This window comes from Pleurodeles waltl, chromosome 3_1 (assembly GCF_031143425.1).
Source record: "Pleurodeles waltl isolate 20211129_DDA chromosome 3_1, aPleWal1.hap1.20221129, whole genome shotgun sequence".
Lineage (NCBI taxonomy): Eukaryota > Metazoa > Chordata > Amphibia > Caudata > Salamandridae > Pleurodeles > Pleurodeles waltl.
Window position 1 is genome coordinate 1,699,497,451 of NC_090440.1, and position 24,476 is coordinate 1,699,521,926.

Below are 24,476 nucleotides of genomic sequence, written 5' to 3' on the forward strand. Positions count from 1 at the left end.
GAGATTAATTCAAGTATTCCATCCATCACTGTTTTCCTTTCTCCTTCATGACGTCATTGGGTGTCTGGTTCGGAGACGACCTGGCTCGGCAGTTCGAGCTAGCCTGCACTGAAAAGAGCAGGAGCAATAGTGGTTCGCACATGGCTGTGTCTCATTTTAGGTGGCATGATGAACAAAAAATGATGGCCTGGGACGCTTCCCAAGAAATGACCAGTGACTGAGGTTGTTTCAAGCATTCTAGGGGATTATACATCGTCTGCTGTAATTTTTAGAGCAAGAACTGGTGACGGGCTGTGCTCCACCTCCTGCCGTTTTACAATTGCATGCAGTCTCCCAAGGCTTGCAAAACACCTACACAGCGTGTCTTTACAAGTTCCACCCTGAGCCTATTTACAAATGACCCACCTTTTCAGCTCTCTGATTCGTCAATAGGATCGACTTTTATTCTGGTGTCAGGGCCTATTCTCGGTCTAGTGCGACCCTAAAAAAAATTCCAAGCAGAGCTGTATTATACCACCACAGATGCCGAGGTCGAAGTCAGTTCTGTTGCTTTTATTTGTGTCTGTTTTATAGTACTATTATTATTTAAAAGCGCTTTCACAACTGTTTTATTTTAGCTATTAACCCCCTTTATTTTTGTTACTATTACACGATTATGTCGTTGAAGAGGTTCGTGTCACCTCGGCCTGGTGAGTGCCAAGGCTTCTAACGCAAGCCGTTGTTCATGAAGGGTGATTCATCGGAATGATACACTTTGACCTCTGAACTGAAGTTGGCTGCCACCTCCTCCGCGGTGGGACAGCTGCCAGGGAATCTGCTAACAAAACTCAGGGTTTGAGGTCGTCATGTAGCATTAACGCCTGCCGAAGGAATGGGTCCGGCCGCTATCTTTCCCCTGCTTCTCCTGATGTGCTGGAGCGCCGCTGAGGGCGGGAGGCTGCTGGTGGTGCCCCTGGATGCCAGCCACTGGTTTGCCATGCGAGACGTGGTGGAGGAACTTGGGCACCGGGGCCACCAAGTCGTAGTTCTCGTGCCAGAGTACACGCTCCTCGTTCGACAGTCCCAGCATTACACGCTCAGGTCCTACCCCGTGCCCTACAACAAGGAGCAACTTAACCAGCGCATGGACTACCTAAAGAATTATTTGGTTGATGGCTCGAGGGTGGAGAAGATCCTGGCAGGGACCTTCGAGTACCAGATCGTGTTGTATTTGACAGGCTTATTCTTCGAGGGCTGTGCCAATCTCTTGACTAATGAAAGCATGATCCGGGCTTTGCAAGAGGATCACTTTGATGCCCTGGTTACTGACCCTGCCTTACCATGTGGGGTGATCCTCGCTGAGCAGCTTAAGCTTCCATTTGTGCACACCTTTCGAGGGTACCCGTGTGGTTTAGAGCATGTGGCCACCAACTCTCCCGGCCCTACATCTTACGTTCCAAGATGCTACACTCTGAGCTCAGACCAGATGGTCTTCAGGGAACGCATCTGGAACTTCATTTTCAGCTACCTTGAGCGCCTGCTTTTCAAGAACTTCTACAGCCAATATGAGAGCCTTGCTGCTAAGGTCCTACAGAGGGATGTAAACCTCATGGGGCTTTATGGCCGAGCCTCGGTCTGGCTGCTGAGGTACGACTTTGTATTTGAATACCCACGGCCCATGATGCCCAACATGGTCCTTATTGGAGGTCTCAACTGTAAGGAGCGGAGAGAGCTGAAAGAGGTACATAATAACAAATAGTGGGTAACTTGTGAAGTCCTTGTGGACCTTCTTGTGCTCCTTTGTATATTTGTAAGACTAGGTCAGAGGTCAGCTGTGAGAGGAAGTGACTGTAGAGTGGCATGGAATGCGAGCCATGCAAGTGCATGCCCCTCTGATGTCACTGAAAGGTACAGATTGCTGATATACCCACCTTGGAGCCCTGAGCTCCTCACCATTCCTCTTTCAGTTCACCAAGCTCCACAGGCTCATAATGCTGTCTGTTCAGGGAACTGAAAGTTTATGTGCTGCATCTTCTCACATTATCTGTTCATTTGGTCCCACTCCTTCACACTTAGGTCATGCACCACAAGCATGTCATGCTATTGCTTCTTTCCATGCACTCAAAGGGCCTCAAACACTTTTTTTAATACAGGCAGCCCATGTGTGGCATACTCTTCAATACGTTGCTTCCTTAGCCTCAAGCCACTCTCACTGTCTGTTTATGAATCTCAAGTCCCCACAATGTCTTCCATACTCTGTCTTTGTACCTTGACCCCCTGTGTTTTCTTTCCATGTGCCTCTCCTTACCTCATTCTGTCTATCTAACCTAGGCTTCTCACTCTACATGTTGATGTACAAGCTACATTAAATATATAGATAGGTATTGGTATTGAACATGCAAGTTAACAAATAGAAACTTTGCTAACTAAAGCCCACTGTCTGTGTTTAGCAGTCAGAGCACGTTACCTCGGTTCCTCCTCTAAAATCACACTTTCAGGTGGTAGACTTAAACTTGCCTTCATACCTGTTCACCACTTACTTGTAAGGGTGTGTGTGACATGCAGTCTACTTGCATGCGCTTTCCCACAAAACATATGAGCTAGTGACATGGAAGACCTGAAAGTTTGAAATTAATCTTGCTCGTCTTGATGTGATAGTTTACCATCCTCCATGCTGCAGTGCCCTCAGGAGAGGTTTTCAGTCGGCTTGAACAATACATTTTGTCCCCCACAAAAATATTCTGTCATCTTCCAGGGTCAGTACGTAGGAAGAGTTCATTCTTCCTGAATTAGTAATTTTTCGACTCCCTGCAATGTTTTTGAGCCACAGGAAGCTACCCACTCTTTGCTACCATCATGCTGCAATAAAACCAACCCCAGACCACAATTGCTTGCATCAGCATCAACAATACACTATTTCCCTATGATGACGTATATCAGGCAGGGTGCATTTACTAATAGTGTTTTCTCGTCCCACACACAACTTTAACATTTTTCATTAATAAGGATCTCAGGAGTTCCAGGTTAGTAGCAAAACAATTCACACATTTAGTGATGAGTTGTGCGAGATCCAAGAATGGCTCTAACTGTTCTTTCAAAATAGGTTCTCGTGCATCCAGAATAGCTTTGACATGGGTAATTTTAGGTTTGATGCCACTACTCGTGATGCGGTGTCCCTAGTTCTCAACTTCACTACAACTAATTTTGCAACTTATTTTGCTTCAGTGTTAGACATATTCCTTTAAATGCAGCCAATAGTTTCTCCATATTTAAATTGTATTCTCTTGGATCTTTTCCATAAATTAGGAAATTGTTGTGGAAACTAATAGCCCTGCTTAGTCTGTGCAAAGTCTCCATTATTAATCCATTGCAAAACATATACAGTAGCGCTTCTATATCGTGTAGCTTAGCACTACCTGCTGATACACACTTGCCAAATCTTTTTTCTATATTTATGGCACGTCCAACACATCATGACTAGACTACATGGTCAACTTGACAGCCATCACAGACACATCAAAAGAAACTGCAGAGCACCTATAGAGCAGTGTCTTAGCATCTACCAGTCCTTTCCACTGTACATGACAATATGTACATAATCAAATATATAAAGTACACAGTTCCAATAAAATCTAAGGGACCACTGGTCTCAGGAGCGAGAGCCCTCAAGCATCACAATGGATGACTAGTATCATCATCGGGAAGTGCTCCACACCAGGCTGGTGCTGCAATGCCTGGTGGACACCACACCAGGGGGGCTCCAGACCATGTTGTTGTGACTGGTAAACTTTACTGTACAGTCCAAGATGCTTCAATTCAAGCACCAGTGCAAAAGAGAGGTAAAAAAACTGGTTAAAATTGGTTATTCATCTTTAATAGAAACCATCAGAATTTTAATCAGTGTAATAAAGATGAAGACCAAGATTAAAAACAAACAATGAAAGTCATGTGTAGAGTATAATGCTCCTAAGACTTTCACAAGATACAATCTCTAAGGATTCCCAACAAAATTTGTTTTTATGGGTGCCTTTAAGAACAGGTCAACATGTTTCGCGCCTATCGGTCCATCCGGATCCATTGACGCTTCATCAGGACCAACAAAAAAATTACCTCTTCATAAGCCAAAAAAGAACAAATCAACCACCTCTATTAGGGTAGAGAGACCGGTAACTTACATTAAAGTACACTGGTTACATCAGGTCACCCTAGAAAACAAAACATATAAAGCAAACAGTACACCATAAATACCCAATAGTGGTTAAAGGTGATCAAACAGTTAAACAAGTGATAAATAAGTGAAGATGGGCTTACCTTCCCCAAGTAGAGAAAGGGCCCCCTGGGAAGCACGTTCCTAGGACTCAGATAGACACTCTATATAGATTGAATTGGGACAACAATTTATGAGCTTGCTAAATATACTGTAGAGATTTGTAAGTCTAAACTAGGAAATGGGTTCAGAAAAATTAATTTTTCTCAGAAAAAAAGAGCGATTTTTGTGCATTCAATAGATACAGGGTCTCATCAATGGTGGCCCTTGCATAAATCATCCTTCTTAAAACAACCGGGTTGGATAGACCTCGTTGTTCACCAATACGACATAATGGTTGTTAAATAGTTAAATAAATCGCAAAACTCCGCGTATGCAGGATCGGAGACAGGACGATAGTACTCACAGTTTTGTCGATGGTCCAAACTATGGACCTACCCTCCGGAACGGTGTCCCGAGCAACCATCTGCTTCGGACACCGTCAGAGTTAATAAACAGACGCCGCGGCACGAAAGAGCACCGTCTCTCCGCACACGCGCGTCTGGGAGTAAACAAAGGGACTGTCAGTATGCAGTCCCTTCGGGGAGTGAAAAAAATAGAAAAAGGACTCCCGGAGAAAGGAGGTTAAAGGAAGGGTTGTATGCTGTGAATGTACAACCCATGAAGCGATTGAATCAAAAAAATTGTGTAAGCACCCTGTATGAGCTCATTTAACAAATTATAAAAAAATAAATTAGACCAGTGTCTGCACAAATATGAAAGGGTGCTGTGAAATTCCTGTAAAAGTTAATGGTTACAAGAATCTATGTATGTGGAGTACACTGACGAATGCCTTGTCCACTTAAGATAAAAATTAACAAAAACCCAAAATGTATGTTTGATTGGAGCGAGAGTCATTTATGCTTTATACAGAAAGACCAGGGGATATCGTCATTTAGTCCCCGTAAGTGAGTGCCAAGTTTGAACACCCATCTTTGTTCAATCCTGAACAAAGTCCCGGGCATTTATTTAACTATTTAACAACCATGATGTCGTATTGGTGAACAACGAGGTCTATCCAACCTGGTTGTTTTAAGAAGGATGATTTATGCAAGGGCCACCATTGATGAGACCCTGTATCTATTGAATGCACAAAAATCTCTTTTTTTTTCTGAGAAAAATTAATTTTTCTGAACCCATTTCCTAGTTTAGACGTACAAATCTCTACAGTATATTTAGCAAGCTCATAAATTGTTGTCCCAATTCAATCTATATAGAGTGTCTATCTGAGTCCTAGGAACGTGCTTCCCAGGGGACCCTTTCTCTACTTGGGGAAGGTAAGCCCATCTTCACTTATTTATCACTTGTTTAACTGTTTGATCACCTTTAACTACTATTGGGTATTTATGGTGTACTGTTTGCTTTATATGTTTTGTTTTCTAGGGTGACCTGATGTAACCAGTGTACTTTAATGTAAGTTACCGGTCTCTCTACCCTAATAGAGGTGGTTGATTTGTTCTTTTTTGGCTTATGAAGAGGTAATTTTTTTGTTGGTCCTGATGAAGCGTCAATGGATCCGGATGGATCGATAGACGCGAAACATGTTGACCTGTTCTTAAAGGCACCCATAAAAAAAAAAACTGTTGGGAATCCTTAGAGATTGTATCTTGTGAAAGTCTTAGGAGCATGATACTCTACACATGACTTTCATTGTTTGTTTTTAATCTTGGTCTTCATCTTTTTACACTGATTAAAATTCTGATGGTTTCTATTAAAGATGAATAACCAATTTTAACCAGTTTTTTGACCTCTCTTTTGCACTGGTGCTTGAATTGAAGCATCTTGGACTGTACAGTAAAGTTTACCAGTCACAACAACATGGTCTGGAGCCCCCCTGGTGGGGTGTCCACCAGGCATTGCAGCACCAGCCTGTTGTGGAGCACTTCCCGATGATACTAGTCATCCATTGTGATGCTTGAGGACTCTCGCTCCTGAGACCAGTGGTCCCTTAGAATTTATTGGAACTGTGTACTTTATATATTTGATTATAGTTTGGGAGAACGTACACTGGACCACATAACCTCCCGGTCCCCGCCCCCTTTTTTTGAGAAATATGTACATCATGACGGATCATGTTAGTTTGCAATATATGGTAATATTGTTCTGTGTGGAACCAGTAATAGACGAAATGGACCTGTGCTACATAACAACACAGTTCCAGGTCAGACCGCCATGCCTCCCCGGACTTTGAAGAGCTTATATGCCATAACGAGCGTGAAGTGCTGAACAATGTCTGCACAATGGAGGGGTATAGGGATATTAGTAAAAGGTAGAGGAACCTACAGACGATTGTCATCTTAATCTGTGCTTTGTCCCAATTGATCCGCAGTACAGTCAGGCAGCTCAGTCTAATAACCCACTGCAACAGGGGGTTTAGATTATGCTCAGGGTCCCAAACGTAATGTAGGACATCACCAGCACATAGTGATATTATTAGATGCTGCTCTTCCAGTCTAAGGCCCTTGACCTGATGACATTCTTTGAGAGTGCACCCTAGGGGTTCCAAAGCAATGACACTGAGTAAGAGAGTTGGGGGGGATGGCGCGGGGGCAACCTTATGCCTCATAATAGAATTATAGGTGTCAGTTATGCTCCCATTCACTTTCACTTGTGCCATCAGGGCGATACCAAACTTATAAACTGTTCTCCAAGACAAACTCTCTTGAGCATAGCAGCCATAAAAGTCCACTCCAATCAGTCTCTGCTTCTCTGCTTCTGAAAAGTCAGTCATTTGGCCATGATTCGTTTAATGTTTAGTGCAAGCTAGTGTTGGGAGAGTGTGCCCGGTGTATTGCTCCAGTATGAACCCAAATCGGTCGAGGAACATACATGGGATAATGCTCAGCGCTATAACCCTAGCTAATGATTTTGCATCCATGTTACTAAGAGACTGTGGCTTAAATGAGGAGCCCAGGGTGTACTGTTTGCTTAGTTTCTGGAGTGTCCTAATTATAACCTCCCTCAGGGTAGGTTTCTGCCTTCATTTTACATCTAGGAAGTAAGGGTAAGCTGTACCTGCAAATTCCTTATAAAATTCAATCTTCAACCAGTCACTGTCCGGAGGTCTTACTACTTGCTACTGACTTGAAATCCTCACATCTCAGTTTTCAAGACTGGCTTCATTACTGTTGATGGTTATTATTTTCTAGACATGCATTGTGGATGTATCAAGGTACCCGTATAAATCTGCTTCTGGAACGTCAAACTGAGCCCCATACAGCTTAGCATAGTATGATGCAAACTTTGCTGATCTGTCTGCTGTCCTTCTTACTGGCCTATCTACTTATTCCTCCCTTTTTTATCATCTCAGTAGGAGGTTATTACTAAGCCTGGGTGACACTTAAATTAAGCCACCATAATGTGTTTAATTTGGGGAATTTTGTGTTATGCTTGATAAGCTAATTTCCTGAAATTTCACTACTGCGCCATGTGGTTTTATAAAGTACCAGCCACTGCAAAACGTCCCAGCGAGGCTTCAGGAATGGCACACACATCCAGAAGTCAAATGGCTGTTGCTCATGTCACGTGTGTTTTTTGTCCTATTTACCACTAAATATGTCCTCACGTCAAAAATTGACATAAGGATGCATTTCACACAAAAATGTAGCACTAACTGATGGACAGGGCCTTAGCCTCGGGGCGGGGAGGGTTTGGGGTGTTACATCCCTCCCTAATAGATTTTCTGATGATTAGTTGGGTATAGGTGCTTTCAGTGGGGTATGGTGAGGCGGCTGTCAGATTTCAGTAGGATTTTTGCATGCACACACAGGCAAAAACACACACACTCTCTCTCAGCTCTGTTTTGAAAGCCCTAAAAATTTTGATTATTTTACAAAACATTGGGGCATATTTAAGAGCCCCTAGCACCACCTTAGCATCATTTTTTTAATGCTAAAGCGGCACTAACGTGGCTATTCTGCCATGCGGTATACACAAAATGGCACAATGCATGCATTGCGCAACTTTGTAACCCCTTGCGCCACATTACGGCTGTGCCAGGCATAATGTATGCAAGTGGGGCATTCCGGCGATAGAAGGCCTGCAAAAATGGCACAGTGAAATTTAAAAGATTTCACTGCGCCATTTTTGGCGTCATTTTTAACGCCTGCTCTGATCACCCAGTAAAATGACACTCCCAGAGTTACTTATGGGCTTCCTTCCACTTTGCTGCACTAGTGTCAACATTTTTGATGCTAGTGTAGCAAAGCGCCACTCTAGCGTAAAAAATGTTGTTGCTATTGTGCTAATGGCCGCCATGCTGCACCGTATTATAAATATGGCACAACCACTGTGTCGTTAGAAGCCGGTAGCGGGGGCGCAAGAAAAGTGGCGCATCATAGCTGATGCACCACTTTTTCTTAAATATGGGCCATTGTTTCTCTCGCTTAGTACTCCTATCAGTCCGCATCCCTCTTCCTTTCCACTGTCTCTTAGGCCCACCTCATGCGTCCTTCTTGTCCTTATTTGTATCTTAACATTATATGCCAGCGTGAAAGTCGGGAAATCTGAAGTTCATCCTCCTGCACCCCAATCTTACTCACCAAACTACGTCCCTGCTAATGGATTTACTTTCGGGTAACTACTTGTCGTTTTTTCGAAATTATGCATAACTACATAAAAAGCAAACAATGCGTATTTTACACACCTGTAGTTGTTACATTCTTAACAAGCAGTCTAAAGTCCACCCTTCGCCATACCACCTAGCTGGCCTGTATTTGTTCGTAAACTTGACTCCGCGATCTGCGCTTTCATTCAATCATAGCAGAAACCTGTTTTATTTTACCCTGTGTGGGATTATATGACCCTGCTCTGATTTCTGTCTCTCTTACTCAAGGCTGTGGCATGTGAACCTTGTAGAATTTAGGACTCGCACCTGCTTCTTGTATAAAAATGACATGTACATAACCTTGCTGTTCTCCAGTTATGTAAAAATGCACCCCACTGGCTGGTTGTATACCAGCAGCTAACACCGAAAGTGACTAGTCCCATCCACCTCTCACTTTGGTCCCCCAGTTGACCACTGTCCATCGTAGCCCTCACGGAGCCAACCCCCTACATCAGAACCACGTTCCTGGAGGTTAGTGTCAGGACCCAAAAAGCCTACATAATCAGTATCCCAACCTTGAGTTGGTGCGCTGCCTGTGTCTCAGTGGGCCCCAACAGTAAGTATTCATATTTCACCTCTGGATTTGTGATCTACCTACAGAGATAGAACCCCACACGTTAAACTAGCGCCCCCACGGTATTCAGATTAACATGTAAACATTCCCCTCACACTCATTTCGGAGCCCTGAATATCCTTCATTCTATGCCATTAGGATCTCTCTGATGCCACCTACTCAACATCACTGATAATCAATCTTCCTAGCCCTCCACGGGCCATATTGAAGAGCCCATAGCACCACCTTAGCCCCGCCTCGAATTCACTCTCAGCAAACCCTAGCTCAGTCCTGGTAGTGTGGCAAAGAGCAGTCAGGCCACTGAGAGAAACATGTGTAAAGCATTTCACATTACCAACATGGACGATAAGTAAATGACACGACTCAACAGAAATCAGACACCAATTTAGAAAAATAGATTCAACAGCCAAGTCACCTCTGCAACCGGACTCCCTGGGCAAGGTAACAAAAGTCTGACTGTTGAATCTTGGTCTAAGTCCCCTCAGAACCTTAAGTTCCTGTGGGTTATTCGCAACTCACCCTACAAATGCCCGAGTGCACACTGCTATTTTCCCCATTGACTTCAATGGAAGCCCTTTAAATCTGCTAAGTACTATATTTTCAAAAGACTTAAAAATTCACAACTCCGATTGTACAAAAGCTACAAAGTTTGTTTTGGTGTCTAAATTAGGATTAAAATTGAATCTATTTTTCTAAATTGGTGTCGGATTTCTGTTGAGTCATGTAATTTACTTATCATCCATGTTGGTAATGTGAAATGCTTTACACATGTTTCTCTAAGTGGCCTGACTGCTCTTTGCCACACTAGCAGGACTGAGCTAGGGTTTGCTGAGAGTGAATTTGTGGTCCACTACTGAGTGTTGGGTTGGTATTCCATGGTAAGACTACCTAGGCATACCATATAATAACTTCACCTTGCTACACCTTTTATCTAACTTTTCAGGTTCTTTCGCAGGCTAATTTCTTTATCACAGTGTGTTCATCTTTCTCTCCCTCCTTATTTTTCCTTTTTGTATTTCTCTCTTTCTAGCTACAGATCAAACTCTGACAAGAAAAACAAAAGTAAGTGCCAGTCACCCAAAATTGAGTGCCTGCCCCACCTGCAACCACCAGCTCAAATTAAGCACTGGAGTTTTGACACATTCTTTCTGTTCTGTGGGTTTCAAATATGTGATTATCTCTCAGATGCATAGGATAATACATCTTGAATGATTCTATCCATCTTCATTTTAGATAGAACCTTCACCTCCCGCAGCCTCATTCACTGCATTTTTTCCACATTTTGTCCTACTCTGGAGCCTGTTCAGCTAATTTGGATCAATTAACAATTAACTTGATGCACAACTCACTCTGGTGGAGGATGTTATTGCTTACACCAGTTTTAGACTAGAAAAATGTCCTGCCTCACGGCCGAGTTCCTTTTTAGTCTAATAAGAAGAGCTTGAGACTTTTCAGTGGAAAACAATTCACTTCACAAGAGAATAATTTCAAAGGAAAACGACTGTTAAAAAAAATGAAAAAGGGACAGGATATTAAAGCAATTCAATTTGAATCAAGCAGAAGAAAAGCTAAGTTTTGGGTGGGTGCGTAGCTCTTTTGTAAGATTTGTAACACATTCATATCTCATTTCGATGAAGTGATAGCTTTCCACCAAGTTCAGGGTTCTCATTAGATAGTAATTTTGGTCAAATTAATTCTGATGAGAAATGATGCATACAACACAGAAAGCTCTTTCTTAACACACATTTATTATAGTGAGCCATTTCACCTTCTGTCCTTGTCTCCATCTTATATTTATAATAGTTACCTTGACTGACTTACCTCCATAATATCCTAGCAGGGGCAATAAGAGAATTGTCTGGTGCTTTCATCAGCTTTAAGTTACAGATTTACTTTTTAATTAGATACTTCAAACAAAACCTCGTGCAACCACCAGCATTCTTTTGGAAACAGAGTGGATTTTTAGGTGCATAATTAAAGTTAAATATTTGAGCACCATTCACTTTTGCCAAATCCCCCTCAGCGAGTGGCCTGCCACCAGGCTGCCTATTACAAAACAAAAGCCAGTCCCTTCCATGCTCTGGGATCAGAGCATCCAGTGTTTAGATGCCCCCATAGGGACCCCTCTTCTTTTTTTTCTTGTGCTGGAGCACAACTGAGGGTGTAAAGCTCTTGGTAGTGCCTCAAGATGGAAGCCCCTGGCTCTGCATCAAAGCAATAGTATAGGAGCTTGTATAGCGTGGCAATGAGATTTTGGTTAAAATTCCTGGGATCACTTTTCTTATCCAGCCTTCTCGACATTACACACCGAAGACCTACCCAGTGCCTTACAGCCAGGATGAACTCAAAAATCGATATAAAGTCCTTGGTACTTTCAATTTTGATGAGACATCTCTCATACAGCATTTTCTAGATGGTACCAAGGAATATACCATGTTAGTGTGCCACACTAGTCTTCTTTTCCAGCGCTGCATGAGTCTCCTGCAAAATGAGGATGTGATCAGGTTCCTGGAAGAGAGCCACTTTGATGCTGTGTTTATAGATCCAGCCTTACCCTGTGGGGTGATTCTTGCTAATCGACTTAAGCTCCCTCTTGTGCATGTCATCCGAGGTTACCCTTGTAGTGTTGAGCATATAGCCTCTTGCTCTCCCAGCCCTCCTTCCTATGTGCCAAGATGTTACACCTCCCACTCTGACCTCATGAACTTTGGGGAGCGGGTCCGTAGCTTCATCGCTAGCTATATTGAGCACTTGGTTATACACAGCATCTATGGCCAATATGAGCGCCTCACTGAAGAGGTCCTAAACAAGGAGGTAGATATTAGGGAGTTCATTGGCCGCGCCTCAATCTGGTTAGTGAGGTATGACTGTGTGTTTGAGCACCCACCACCGGTGATGCCCAACATGGTCTTCATTGGAGGTCTAAACTGCAAACAGAGGAGTACATCACTTGAGTTAACCTTGGGAATATTGGGATGTGTACAGTGATTACATTAATGGGCTTTCAGGCTATCACAGGTCAATAAGTGATAAGCGAGAATTGCCTCGGCTTGTGGTGTAATCTCTTTGATTCGAGAACCAGTAGTTATGGATGGGGGAGGAAAGAATGTCGTTTGTAAGGTTCTTCATATTGAATGAAGTATTAGAAAGTTAATTTCTGTGGCATGTTGCCACTGTGCAGTCATTCTGCCCAGCCCTGCGTATGTGGAGCTGATGGAAAATATTCTCTCGAAGGGTTCACACACGTGGTAACGATATCTGCATTATGCAAAATTACAAATATATTATTTTTTATATCAGCTGTAGTTTTTCAATGCATTTTAATTAAAGAGGAATGAAACAATACTTTCTCAAGGATTTTGAGATATGTTCAAATGCGGAAATACACATGAGCAACCTAATAGGAGCGCTTTGAATTTTCAGTTAGATTTTTTGACAGGCCCACTACAAGGCTACTGCATTAAATAAATGTTGGTTCCAATATTAGGTCTGGCTATGGTAATACTTTCCCTCTCTAGCAGAAAAGATTCGATCGTTTTTTTAGCAGCCCTAGGTGTTTCTGCCACCTCTGACTTGCCAGTTATATTCTCTGTTCAGTATTTCACCTTCAATACTATCGATTAGCGCTCCTAAAGCTTAGACCTCCTCTTAAAGAGCCTAAGACTCAGACTGTCAAAAAGAAGTAAGGGCTATATGTACGAACACATTTTCCCATAGACACAGAATGGGCAAAACTGCTTGCTACATCTGGCCCTAAATGTTTTAACTCTCATGGTACATGTAGATGCTTTGTGTTTTTAATGTGAGCAGGATTTACTAGCATTTTAATTAGAAAAAAACTAGGTTCTTTAATGTTTTATTTGTTGAGTGCGCAGGTTTAGAAGACGATACTTGAATGTACAGGTGAAGGTAATTGTGGGAAACGATCGCATGTAATTTGACGCTCGTACCAAATCTACGAGAAGAACGTGCAGTGGCTCGAGACCCTGTTGGACTTCGTACGTGCTAGCTGCGGACGTGATACGTGATGGTAGCTTGTCTGAATTAAACTGTCACAGGACAAGAGTATACTACATTGCATCTTGTATCTTGTGCTTTTATAGTGGCGTTGAGGGAATGTGTTTAGATCTCTTCACATAGCTGTTCCCAATTCACTACTTTCTCACTATAGTGAGACAAACTCAACTTTAATTCTTGTAACTGCAAATGTGCATAAGGTTAAGTAAGAAACTGAGGTAGTAATTGCAAAGGATGTGAGTTTTTCACTGGTAATACATCCGCAATTGTCTTTATAGTAGAAGCCAGGTACCCTATTGTAGCACCTGACTCTTCCAGGGCACTGAAGCAGAGGACCTGCCCAGGGGAGGTGGTGTGGGCTAGCAATCCCAATTCACTGGTAGACAATAAAACACTAAATAAATTATTGTAATGTACTTTTATTACACACGCTACAAAATACTACAACTACATGAAATTACAAACATGTACATCAAGTAGATGTCAGTACTGCTGGTGATGCTTTCATCTCATATCACACCCCTATTGGGTCCTGAACCCCATAATCACTATAGCTCACAAACCAGATGCAACACCACAATACAAGTGGTGTCAGTATATATAAGGCAGGTGGGATGACTTTGTCAGGGTGTCGCCACAATAGAAAAAGCAACCACGTCATGTTTCAACTTTATCATACCATTAAAATCAGTGAGCACAATATTAATAAATTACAGTATTCATCAGAATGGTAAACAATCATTGTTCAATATCAATATTGTCAGTAAAGCATGTTGATTTAAATAATGTGTGCCAGAGTCATTCTTAACAATCTAAAGGCCACAAAATGCAACCACAGACCCAACCACAAGCAGTATCTGCACTTCATAGCTCAACAGCCAAAGCTCCAGCTCTGGGAGTGCCTGAAACAAAGGACAACCTCTCCCAGGGTCATGATTCAATCCTCTAGGAGAAGTGTAGTCAAGTTTTAAAACCTTCCTCGGAGGGCTGCTGCACCTTCTGCAGCCCCCCACAACACATCCAGAAGGTGTTGGTGCTGCTGCAGCTCCTCCTTGGGGCACCGCGAGAAGAATACTATGCATGATTAGGCCTATGCAGGGCATTATGAGGTGTGCCAGGCCTGGCAAAGTGTACAGTAATGAGCACTCTTTAATCTTTACATCTCGCTGCCCTGGTCTGACCCACGGCACCTACAGACTCAGGTGATCAATAGGGGCAGCAGGGGGGCCCCAAGCCGTCCGCGATCCCGCTGGATCACCGCGCACAGGCCCGTCCTCTGGATCCATGTGGGAGCAACATTTCTTTGTGCTTTTGTTGAGTGGGAGCAGTCCATCTTCCTGGCTCCTACCCGTGGCAGGAGCTGCACAGTTTCCCCTGCATCTGCGGGCAGGCCACGAGACGGCCAGCACAACCCTCAGTCCCTAGACACAGGCATGGGGTGGCAACACAATCAGCTGCACTGGGATGCGGCACACTACGTAGCTTTTCCTTTGGCTGCCCCAGTGGTTGAGGTCAACAGGGCCTAAAGTTGACTCAGGGAGAGGGCTCCACACACAACCCTGTCCCCAGGAAATACAAATGAACCTCTACTGACCCCCAGGCCTTGGCTTGCACCAGGAGTACTTTAAGAAATAGCTGCAGAGCACCACTTGCTCAGTTTTTAGGTTTCTTCTCTTTTACAAGGCCAATCCGTAAAGCATCATATCTCTGGCCCCATAGATATATTTTCTTCACCCTTGGCTTGGTTTTTTTCCCTGGTGGCAATCACTATCCGCCAATGCCATTTTTTTAAGCCTCCTGCCTTCTAACAAGCACTTTCTATAGGGATCTGGATTTTTACTGCTCCCGCACCAGACTTGTCCTCTGCTTGGCTTCGGGTGCCATTTTCTTGCTGGTGGGTCAACGTGCACAGCTGATCCACAACAAGCAACTTTGCCACATTCCCCAGGCCCCAGAACCTTCTAGCTTCATGAAGGGCAACCTACAGTCAGTGGAATACAGAGTCAGTCCACAAACTTATTAGGATAATCATCCAAGGTCCCCCTGCAGGTCCATTCCCCCAGCTGTTGCTGGAGGTGGCATGAGGGCCCGAGCCACAGGGCGTGGAGAGACCCATCTTCTTCCTGTGAGACAGCTGGAGTCCATTGCCTTAGTCTATCCTTGCAGGGCGTCATATGGCTTCTCCCTCAGCTGGGCATGCTTTTGGTGTCATCACTCCCAGATCTAGGGTCTTTTCAAGTGACTCTCCCTTGTGCAAGGGCTTTTAAGGGGGGTGGAACGTTTTAAGGGCTAAGCACCCCTGGAAAATCCAATGATTTTCGCCGTTTGCGAGTCGCAAAGTCTTTGCTACATCTGGCCCCAAATACCTGGAAGTCAATTGCAAAAAAATCCTGGTGGACTAAATAGGATGAATGCATGTGCTGCAGTTTATTTCCTAAAATCCATTCGCCCAGATTTTAGAAGGTATATTTTTCTACTGGTAACATTGGACAGGTGAAACAGGTACTTTATTGGTCCACATGCTCCAGCTCCATACCTACCAAATTGCGAATCTGCTTTTGCTACTACCACATTCTGGAGAATTGACCTTAGAACATAAAGACTTGGGCTGTCACTCTAGCTCTGGCATCTGACCAAAAATCATGTGACTGCAGGCATATCGCCATGTCTCCCTGTCCCTCAAATTGTAAATATGTGTAACATAAAAAACATATATGAAATGCAAAATAACAACTTTAAAGTATGCTGTTTAACGCTGGTCCAATGATGTGCTCTACCACATCCTCCTATTGCTCACATTTCAAAAATCTGGTTTCAACCGGATCCTACATTCTAAGGACAGGCCCTCAAGGTGATGCGCCTGCTCACATAAATGTGCTCTTTGTAAAGCCCCCTGAGGCTCTTTATGGTTGGGTTCTCGTTCTTTGGTTACGCACAAACCACTGCAACAGACAGTCCAGACGTCATGCTGAAAGAAATTAATACATCCGCGCAGCCAGGATTACGACCTCACAAGAGTGTCGATTTAGTTAAGCCTGAAATTTACAAAACTGTTCCAGAGTACTCTTCGAATCCTACATCTCTTACAGCTTTTCAGGCTCGCTTTAGGAAATATTTTGGGTGAATATGTATTCACGATTATTATTGTACAGTAAATTCGTTTTCGGTATTTGTTCCGTTGGCAAAATATTTTGTCCCCTGAAGAAAACCCTTCACTGACATCCCCACCAATTTTATAGAGGGGTTGAGTTGTTACGTTTACTTTCCCACTTTGAATGGGGTCATCTCGCAGGGGCAGATGGCGATCTTTGAAAGGGGTGGGGCATAACACCTGCCCCAGATCAGAAGGTGCGAAAGAGCAATCCAAGCGAGCTTGTCTATCTTAGGCTGGTTGGAGAGGGGCTCTCTTGGAAAAAATGAGGTCTAGTAGTATATTTTACCGGGCATTTTTCACATCAATTTTTTTAAAAACACAGAGGCTCTAAAATAGTACTCAGACACCCCAGCCTGCCTTTTAATCTGGTTCATCAGAAGCAACTTGTATGTGTCCCAGGACCTGTGCGATAGCTCAACAATAAGTAAGGTGAGGGAAAATAGAGGACGCGCTCTCACAGACTAGGGAAGGAGGACACTGTTCTCTGGTAGGAGGACACGGACTGCCACGCCACACACTCTCCAGGAAGGGACGAGCACTGATGAGGGGACAACTAGTGGGGAACTCACAAATTGTAGATGAGTGGGAAGAAGGGTTGCTCTCTCGGGCTGTGGATTGAGGGCAACCATCTCTAAGCTTCGGAAAATACATCGCACCCTCAGACACGACCAGAGAGGAGGGCACAACCCAGTGCTTAATTTGTGCTTGTTCTTTCGGGTGCGGGCACCAGCACTTATTTTTGAGGGCCGGCACTTATTTTTCTGCCTCAAGCATTTACTGCGAACAAAAGACAGATATGGGAAAGATGGGGGAAGAGAAAAACGAAAAAGCGTCAACATGGGAGAAAGCAGAAAGTTGCAAGAGTGAGCTCAAGGGGCAGGGAGTGGCTGTAAATGGATTAAAGTGGCCTGAAATGGCTTTAGGATTACGCTGCCTCAGTATTCCGTGTTCGCACATTTAATTGCAGCAGCCACATGCTTAAGAGGGGGGCTTTGGGCACAGCATGTTTTTATTTACAAATTAAGCACTGGCATACCATGTAATCAGTTACAGGCTTGGGGTGGGAAGCACCAAGCATCACAGGCTTGGGATTGAAAGGGGGCACTGGGCACCCACAGACTGAGGATGGTTTTGCTGGAACGCACAGTGGCACCATGAGCATATAGTATCAAAAAAATTGCCTCATCAGAGCCTGGCTTCCGTTGTGCTGTGCTCTTAATAGCTCTTCTACATATTCTACAGTAAGTGGTAGGCCCTGTGCAGATGCCAGTGTGCAGACCTCCCTGCAGGTCATCTTTTCGAAGGCATGCTTTACCACAGACATAAACATGCAAAGAGCAGACACACCCTCTCTTCCATGTAGGTGCTCACACTCACGCACACACACAGATACACAAGAATACACACTCTTACTCGCAATCACGCACACAACATTTAAGAGCATCTGTTCGAACTCCTCAGCTGGCAAGGCTCCACGAGCCCTCCAGGCGAGCAAACAACTCACTCATTGTCGAAGTTCTCGCCTCAAGCTGGAAGCTAAAAGCCATCGTTTAGGTGTCAGTTTTGATAGACACTTGCCTTATACCAATCAGTACTAACCCTGTTCTTCATGGGAATCAGTACTTAGTTTGAGCTGGTGGTTGCTAAGGGGGTCACCAGCACTTTAGTTTTGGGGACTTGCACTTATTTTTACTCATCAGATATTTACAGAGAGCATGAGAGGCAAAAACATCCAAATCGAAAAGCCTGGAGGAAGAAAAAGACCGAAAACTATCATAAAGGGAGAAGCAAGAACCTGCAAGAGTCAGATAATTTTGCAGGCAGTGTCTAGTAGTGGATTAAAGAGGCATGAGGTGGGTTTAAGACTACACAGCCTTGGTAATCGGAGCACCGACGTATAATTGCACCAGCTTTGGGCTTCTCAGCAGACCTTCAGGCACTGGCACTCTTTCCTTTACAAACTAAGCAATGATGACAACAGCCCTTTCTAAAAATGCAGGCATGACTCCCCCATGGAAGGAAACACATGTAACCTTAGATGGGTTTTGGCCTTAGCAAGTGATTGTTTGGACTATTACCTTTAGATGTTGGGAATGATTTAGACTATTTGCAAATATTCTTCCCATTACCAATTGTTTGTTAGACTCAGGGAATGGCAGAAATACTGGATCCACCTTGAAACTGATTTAGGACTTTCTCTCCACCCACATTCAACACGGTTGAATTGAGCCAAAGGAACTCCCTCAAGGTGCCTTGTGAAGTATGTTATGTTATGCAGATTTGTAGAGCGCACTATCACCTGGGAGGGGATCCTGATGTTGAGCAGGTGTGTGAGTCTAGCCAAACCCAGGGCCCTGTGGGACTACTCGAAAAGCCAGGTCTTCATTTTCTTGTGGAATTCAAGGAGTGAGGAGGAGGCTCTTATTGTGTAGTAGCAGATCGTTCCATGCTTTAGGAGAGAAATAGGAGAAGTCATCTTGTTTGCATGTGGTATGCGCAAGTAGGAGTCCAGACGTGTGGAGGTGCCTGGAAGGTTTGTGAAAGCAGATGCAATTTTTGAGGTATGCTGGGCCAGTTTTATGTAGTGCTTTGAAAGTGTATTTGTAGAGTTTGAATTGTGCTTGTTTGTGTATGTGGAGCCAGTGGAGCTCCTTTAGGTTTGGTGTGATGGGAGTGCGGTGTGGTAAGTTGAGAGTGACTCTGGTCACCAAGTTCTCAATGGTCGGCAGCCCAATAATGAATTTTCGTTGATCCTAGCATAGAATGGGTTCCTATATTCCAGCTTGTGATGAAGGCGTGCAGAACTGTTTTTTGGGTGCTTATTGGTAGACATTTGAAAAGCTTTCTTAGCATCTCAGCGTTGACGGAGTTGACTTGGGCGGTTATGTCGATATTTCCCAGTGTCCCACGGTTGTTCTGTATCATGCCAGTCCTTCAATATCTATTTGTGCCCTTTGGCACAACTCCTAGAACAGTACAAAGTAAATCTCCAAATATATTCATACAACACTGAACAAACATTTTCAGCTAGAAAAAAAACCTGTGATGTTGGACCATGTATTTTTCTGGTGGGTAAAATGTCTTAGACGCACTTGTATTTCCATAACAATAAGACAAAATCTTGTATTATGGGCTATGCACATAGTTTCCCAAGTTGGGACAATATTGCACTGTGCAATTTTGCTACTCAATAGAAAGATGTCTCCACCCTCCAAAAAGTACTGAACTTTTACTTAACTCCAAGGAGAGATATTCCATATGCAGTCTGAGCCACTACCCATCTCACACCTTTGCCAAGCTAGCCTCGGGCACATGTACGTACATGCATACATCAGTAGCCCTGCTGGTAAGCATCTGCTGTCCAGACCAATCAAAAGCTTGTTGATTAACAAAACGGTTCCACCAAAGTTTTGCTTAAAGTCAGTCTTTCTCCTACCTTCTACCAAAACCAAATGACTGATCCTTATACCATCCAAAGAGATAGCTCAGAGAAGCTACCAGTAGGCAAAGTGATCTTCAGCAAATGGTCAACAAACAAGAAAAAAAGACTGTACCGAAAACCCTGAATGCTACAGGGAAGGTCGATGTAGATATAAACAAGCATTGGGAAAGTCAATAGGTCTCGCCCATCCAGGAGCTACTAGCTTGACAATGTGTTTTACCATGTTGTACACCGGTTTCGCTGCTATTCAGCATGTTAAAAATTAGCTGCATGGAGTATTATAAGGTGGAGTGGGGAAGTGGTGTTATAGAGTGGATCTGTTGAAGTAGAGTGTCGTAGAGTAGAATGGGGGAGTAGAGTGCCGTTGAGTTGAGTAGAAGTGAGTAGAGTTCAGTGGCAGAGAGAGTTGTAGAGTGCAATGTCAGAGTGGAATAGTATGGAGTGGAGTCGGGTGGATTGACTGGATTGAAGGGAATTGGATTAAGTGGGGTGGATTGATGTGGGGAGGGCTGGAGTGGTGTTGGGTGGATTGGACTGCAGTTGGGTGGATTAGAGTGGACGGTGGTGGAATTGGACTGGAGTGGGGTGGATTTGATTGGTGTGAGGTGGATTGGATTGGAGTGGAGAATACTGAATTGGGGTGCAACAGATTGGTGTGGGGCGGATTGTGGTGGATTGGAGTGGGATGAAATGGATGGAGTGGGGTGGATTGGATTGGGGTGAGATGGATTGGATTGGTGTGGGGCAGTGGGGAGGACTGGAGTGGGACAGATTGTTTTGGATTAAAATTGGCAGATTGGTGTGGGGCAGGTTGTTTTGTATTGGAGTAGGGTGAATTGGAATGGGCAGATTGTTTTGGATTAGAGTGGGGCAGGTTGGATTGGGGCGGATTGTTCTGGACTGGAGTGGGACAAATTGGTGTGGGGCAGATTGTTTTGTATTGGAGTTGAGCAGATTGGAGTGTGCAGATTGTTTTGGATTGAAGTGGGGCAGATTATAGTGGTGGGAATTCTTTTGGACTGGAGAGGGGCAGATTAGAGTGGGGCGGATTGTTTTGGATTGGAGTGGGGAAGATTTTGTTGGATTGAAGTGGGGCATTTTGTTTTGGATTGGTGCAGATTGGAGTGGGGGAGATTATTTTGGATTGGAGTAGGGCAGTTTGCTTTAAATTGGAGTGGGACTGAGTGGAGTGAGGCAGATTGCTTTGGACTGAAGCGGGGCAGAGTGGATTGGGACAGGTTGTTTTGGATTGGAGTGGGGCAGATTGTTTTGGATTGGAGTAGGACAAATTGTTTTTTTGATTGAAGTGGGGGCAGATGTTTTTAGATTGGAGTGGGGCAGATTGTTTAAGACTGGAGTAGGTCGAATTGTTTTGGATTTGTGTCCAGTAGATTGGAATAGGGCAGCTTGGGACTAGAGTTGGGCAGATTGGAAAGGGGGTGGATTGTTCTGGATTGGAGTGGGACAAATCGGTTTGGGGCAGATTGTTTTGTATTGGAGTAGGGCAGATTGGAGTGGGCAGATTGTTTTGGATTAGAGTGGGGCAGATTGGAGTGGTAGGGATTCCTTTCCATTGGAGTGGGGCAGATTGGAGTGGGGCGGATTGTTTTGGATTGGAGTGCGGCCGATTCTGTTGGATTGGAGTGGGGCATGATGTTTTGGATTGGAGCAGATTAGAGTGATGCATATTGGAGTGGGGCAGATTATTTTGGAATGGAGTGGGGCAGATTGCTTTGGATTGGAGTGGGGCAGATTTCATTGAACTGAAGTGGAGCAGAGTGGATTGGGACAGGTTGTTTTGGATTAGAGTGGGGCAGATTGTCTTGTATTGGAGTAGGGCAGATTGGAGTGGGCAGATTGTTTTGGATTAAGGTGGGACAGATTGGAGTGGGGCGGATTCTGGATTGGAGTGGGACAAATTAGTGTGGGGCAGATTGTTTTGCATTGAAGTAGGGCAGAATGGAGTGGCACATTGTAGTGGGGCAGATTGGTGTGGTGGGGATTCTTTTGCATTGGAGTGAGGCAGATTGGAGTAGGGCAGATTGTTTTGGATTGGAGTGGGGCCGATTTTGTTGGATTGGAGTGGGGCATGTTGTTTTGGATTGGGGCAGATTGGAGTGATGCAGATTGGAGTGGGGCAGATTATTCTGGGTTGGAGTGGGGCAGATTGCTTTGGATTGGAGTGGGGCAGATTTCTTTGAAGTGAAGTGGAGCAGAGTGGATTGGGACAGATTGTTTTGGACTGGAGAATGGCAGATTGTTTTGGATGGAAGTGGGGCAGATTGTTTTAGTTTGGAGTGGGGCAGATTGTTTAAGACTGGAGTAGGTCAGATTGTTTTGGATTGAAGTGGGGCAGATTTTTGTAGATTGGATTGGGGCTGATTGTTTAAGATTGGAGTAGGTCAGATTTTTTGGATTTGTGTCCAGCAGATTGGAGTAGGCAGATTGGGACTAGAGTGGGGCAGATTGTTTGGGATTGGAGTAGGACAGATTGTTTGGGTTTGGAATGGGGCAGCTTGGATTGGGAGATGTTGTTTTGGATTGGGGTAGAGCAGATTGTTTTTTTGATTGGAGTGGGGCAGATTGTTTAGGATTGGAGTAGGTCAGATTGTTTTGGATTTGTGTCTAGAAGTTTGGAGTGGAGCAGATTGGAATGGGGCGGATTGTTCTGGATTGGAGTGGGACAAATTGGTGTGGGCCAGATTGTTTGGTATTGAAGTAGGGCAGATTGTTTTGGATTGGAGTAGGGCAGATTGGAGTGGGCAGATTGTTTTGGATTAGAGTGGGGCAGATTGGAGTGGTAGGGATTCCTTTCCATTGGAGTGGGGCAGATTGGAGTGGGGCGGATTGTTTTGGATTGGAGTGCGGCCGATTCTGTTGGATTGGAGTGGGGCATGATGTTTTGGATTGGAGCAGATTAGAGTGATGCATATTGGAGTGGGGCAGATTATTTTGGAATGGAGTGGGGCAGATTGCTTTGGATTGGAGTGGGGCAGATTTCATTGAACTGAAGTGGAGCAGAGTGGATTGGGACAGGTTGTTTTGGATTAGAGTGTGGCAGATTGTTTTGTATTGGAGTAGGGCAGATTGGAGTGGGCAGATTGTTTTGGATTAAGGTGGGACAGATTGGAGTGGGGCGGATTCTGGATTGGAGTGGGACAAATTAGTGTGGGGCAGATTGTTTTGCATTGAAGTAGGGCAGAATGGAGTGGCACATTGTAGTGGGGCAGATTGGTGTGGTGGGGATTCTTTTGCATTGGAGTGAGGCAGATTGGAGTAGGGCAGATTGTTTTGGATTGGAGTGGGGCCGATTTTGTTGGATTGGAGTGGGGCATGTTGTTTTGGATTGGGGCAGATTGGAGTGATGCAGATTGGAGTGGGGCAGATTATTCTGGGTTGGAGTGGGGCAGATTGCTTTGGATTGGAGTGGGGCAGATTTCTTTGAAGTGAAGTGGAGCAGAGTGGATTGGGACAGATTGTTTTGGACTGGAGAATGGCAGATTGTTTTGGATGGAAGTGGGGCAGATTGTTTTAGTTTGGAGTGGGGCAGATTGTTTAAGACTGGAGTAGGTCAGATTGTTTTGGATTGAAGTGGGGCAGATTTTTGTAGATTGGATTGGGGCTGATTGTTTAAGATTGGAGTAGGTCAGATTTTTGGGATTTGTGTCCAGCAGATTGGAGTAGGCAGATTGGGACTAGAGTGGGGCAGATTGTTTGGGATTGGAGTAGGACAGATTGTTTGGGTTTGGAATGGGGCAGCTTGGATTGGGAGATGTTGTTTTGGATTGGGGTAGAGCAGATTGTTTTTTTGATTGGAGTGGGGCAGATTGTTTAGGATTGGAGTAGGTCAGATTGTTTTGGATTTGTGTCTAGAAGTTTGGAGTGGAGCAGATTGGAATGGGGCGGATTGTTCTGGATTGGAGTGGGACAAATTGGTGTGGGCCAGATTGTTTGGTATTGAAGTAGGGCAGATTGTTTTGGATTGGAGTGGTGGGGATTCTTTTGGATTGGAGTGGGGCAGATTGGAGTAGGGCGGATTGCTCTGGATTGGAGTGGGGACGATTTTGTTGGATTGGAGTGGGGCATGTTGTTTTGGATTGGGGAAGATTGGAGTGATGCAGATTGGAGTGTGTCTGATTATTTTGGATTGGAGTGGGGCAGATTGCTTTGGATTGGAGTGGGACAGATTTCTTTGAACTGAAGTGGAACAGAGTGGATTGGGACAGGTTGTTTTGGATTGGAGTAGGGCAGATTATTTTGGATTAGAGTGGGGCCGAGTTTTGTAGATTGGAGTGGTGCTGATTGTTTAAGATTGGAGTAGGTCAGATTGTTTTTGATTTGTGTCCAACAGATTGGGCCTGGAGTGGGGCAGAGTGTTGGGGATTGGAGTAGGACAGA

General features: G+C 44.3%; 1 protein-coding gene across 1 annotated transcript in view; it reads left to right on the forward strand.

Annotated features, from left to right (window-relative positions):
- Positions 1 to 874: 874 nt before the first annotated feature.
- Positions 875 to 24,476, forward strand: part of LOC138285519 (UDP-glucuronosyltransferase 1A1-like) — a 322,413-nt gene continuing 298,811 nt past the window's right edge. Inside the window, exon 1 of the mRNA XM_069225535.1 lies at positions 875 to 1,720. Coding sequence (XP_069081636.1) covers positions 908 to 1,720 — 813 coding nt within the window. The 5' untranslated portion in view covers positions 875 to 907. The remainder of the gene's footprint in view (positions 1,721 to 24,476) is intronic.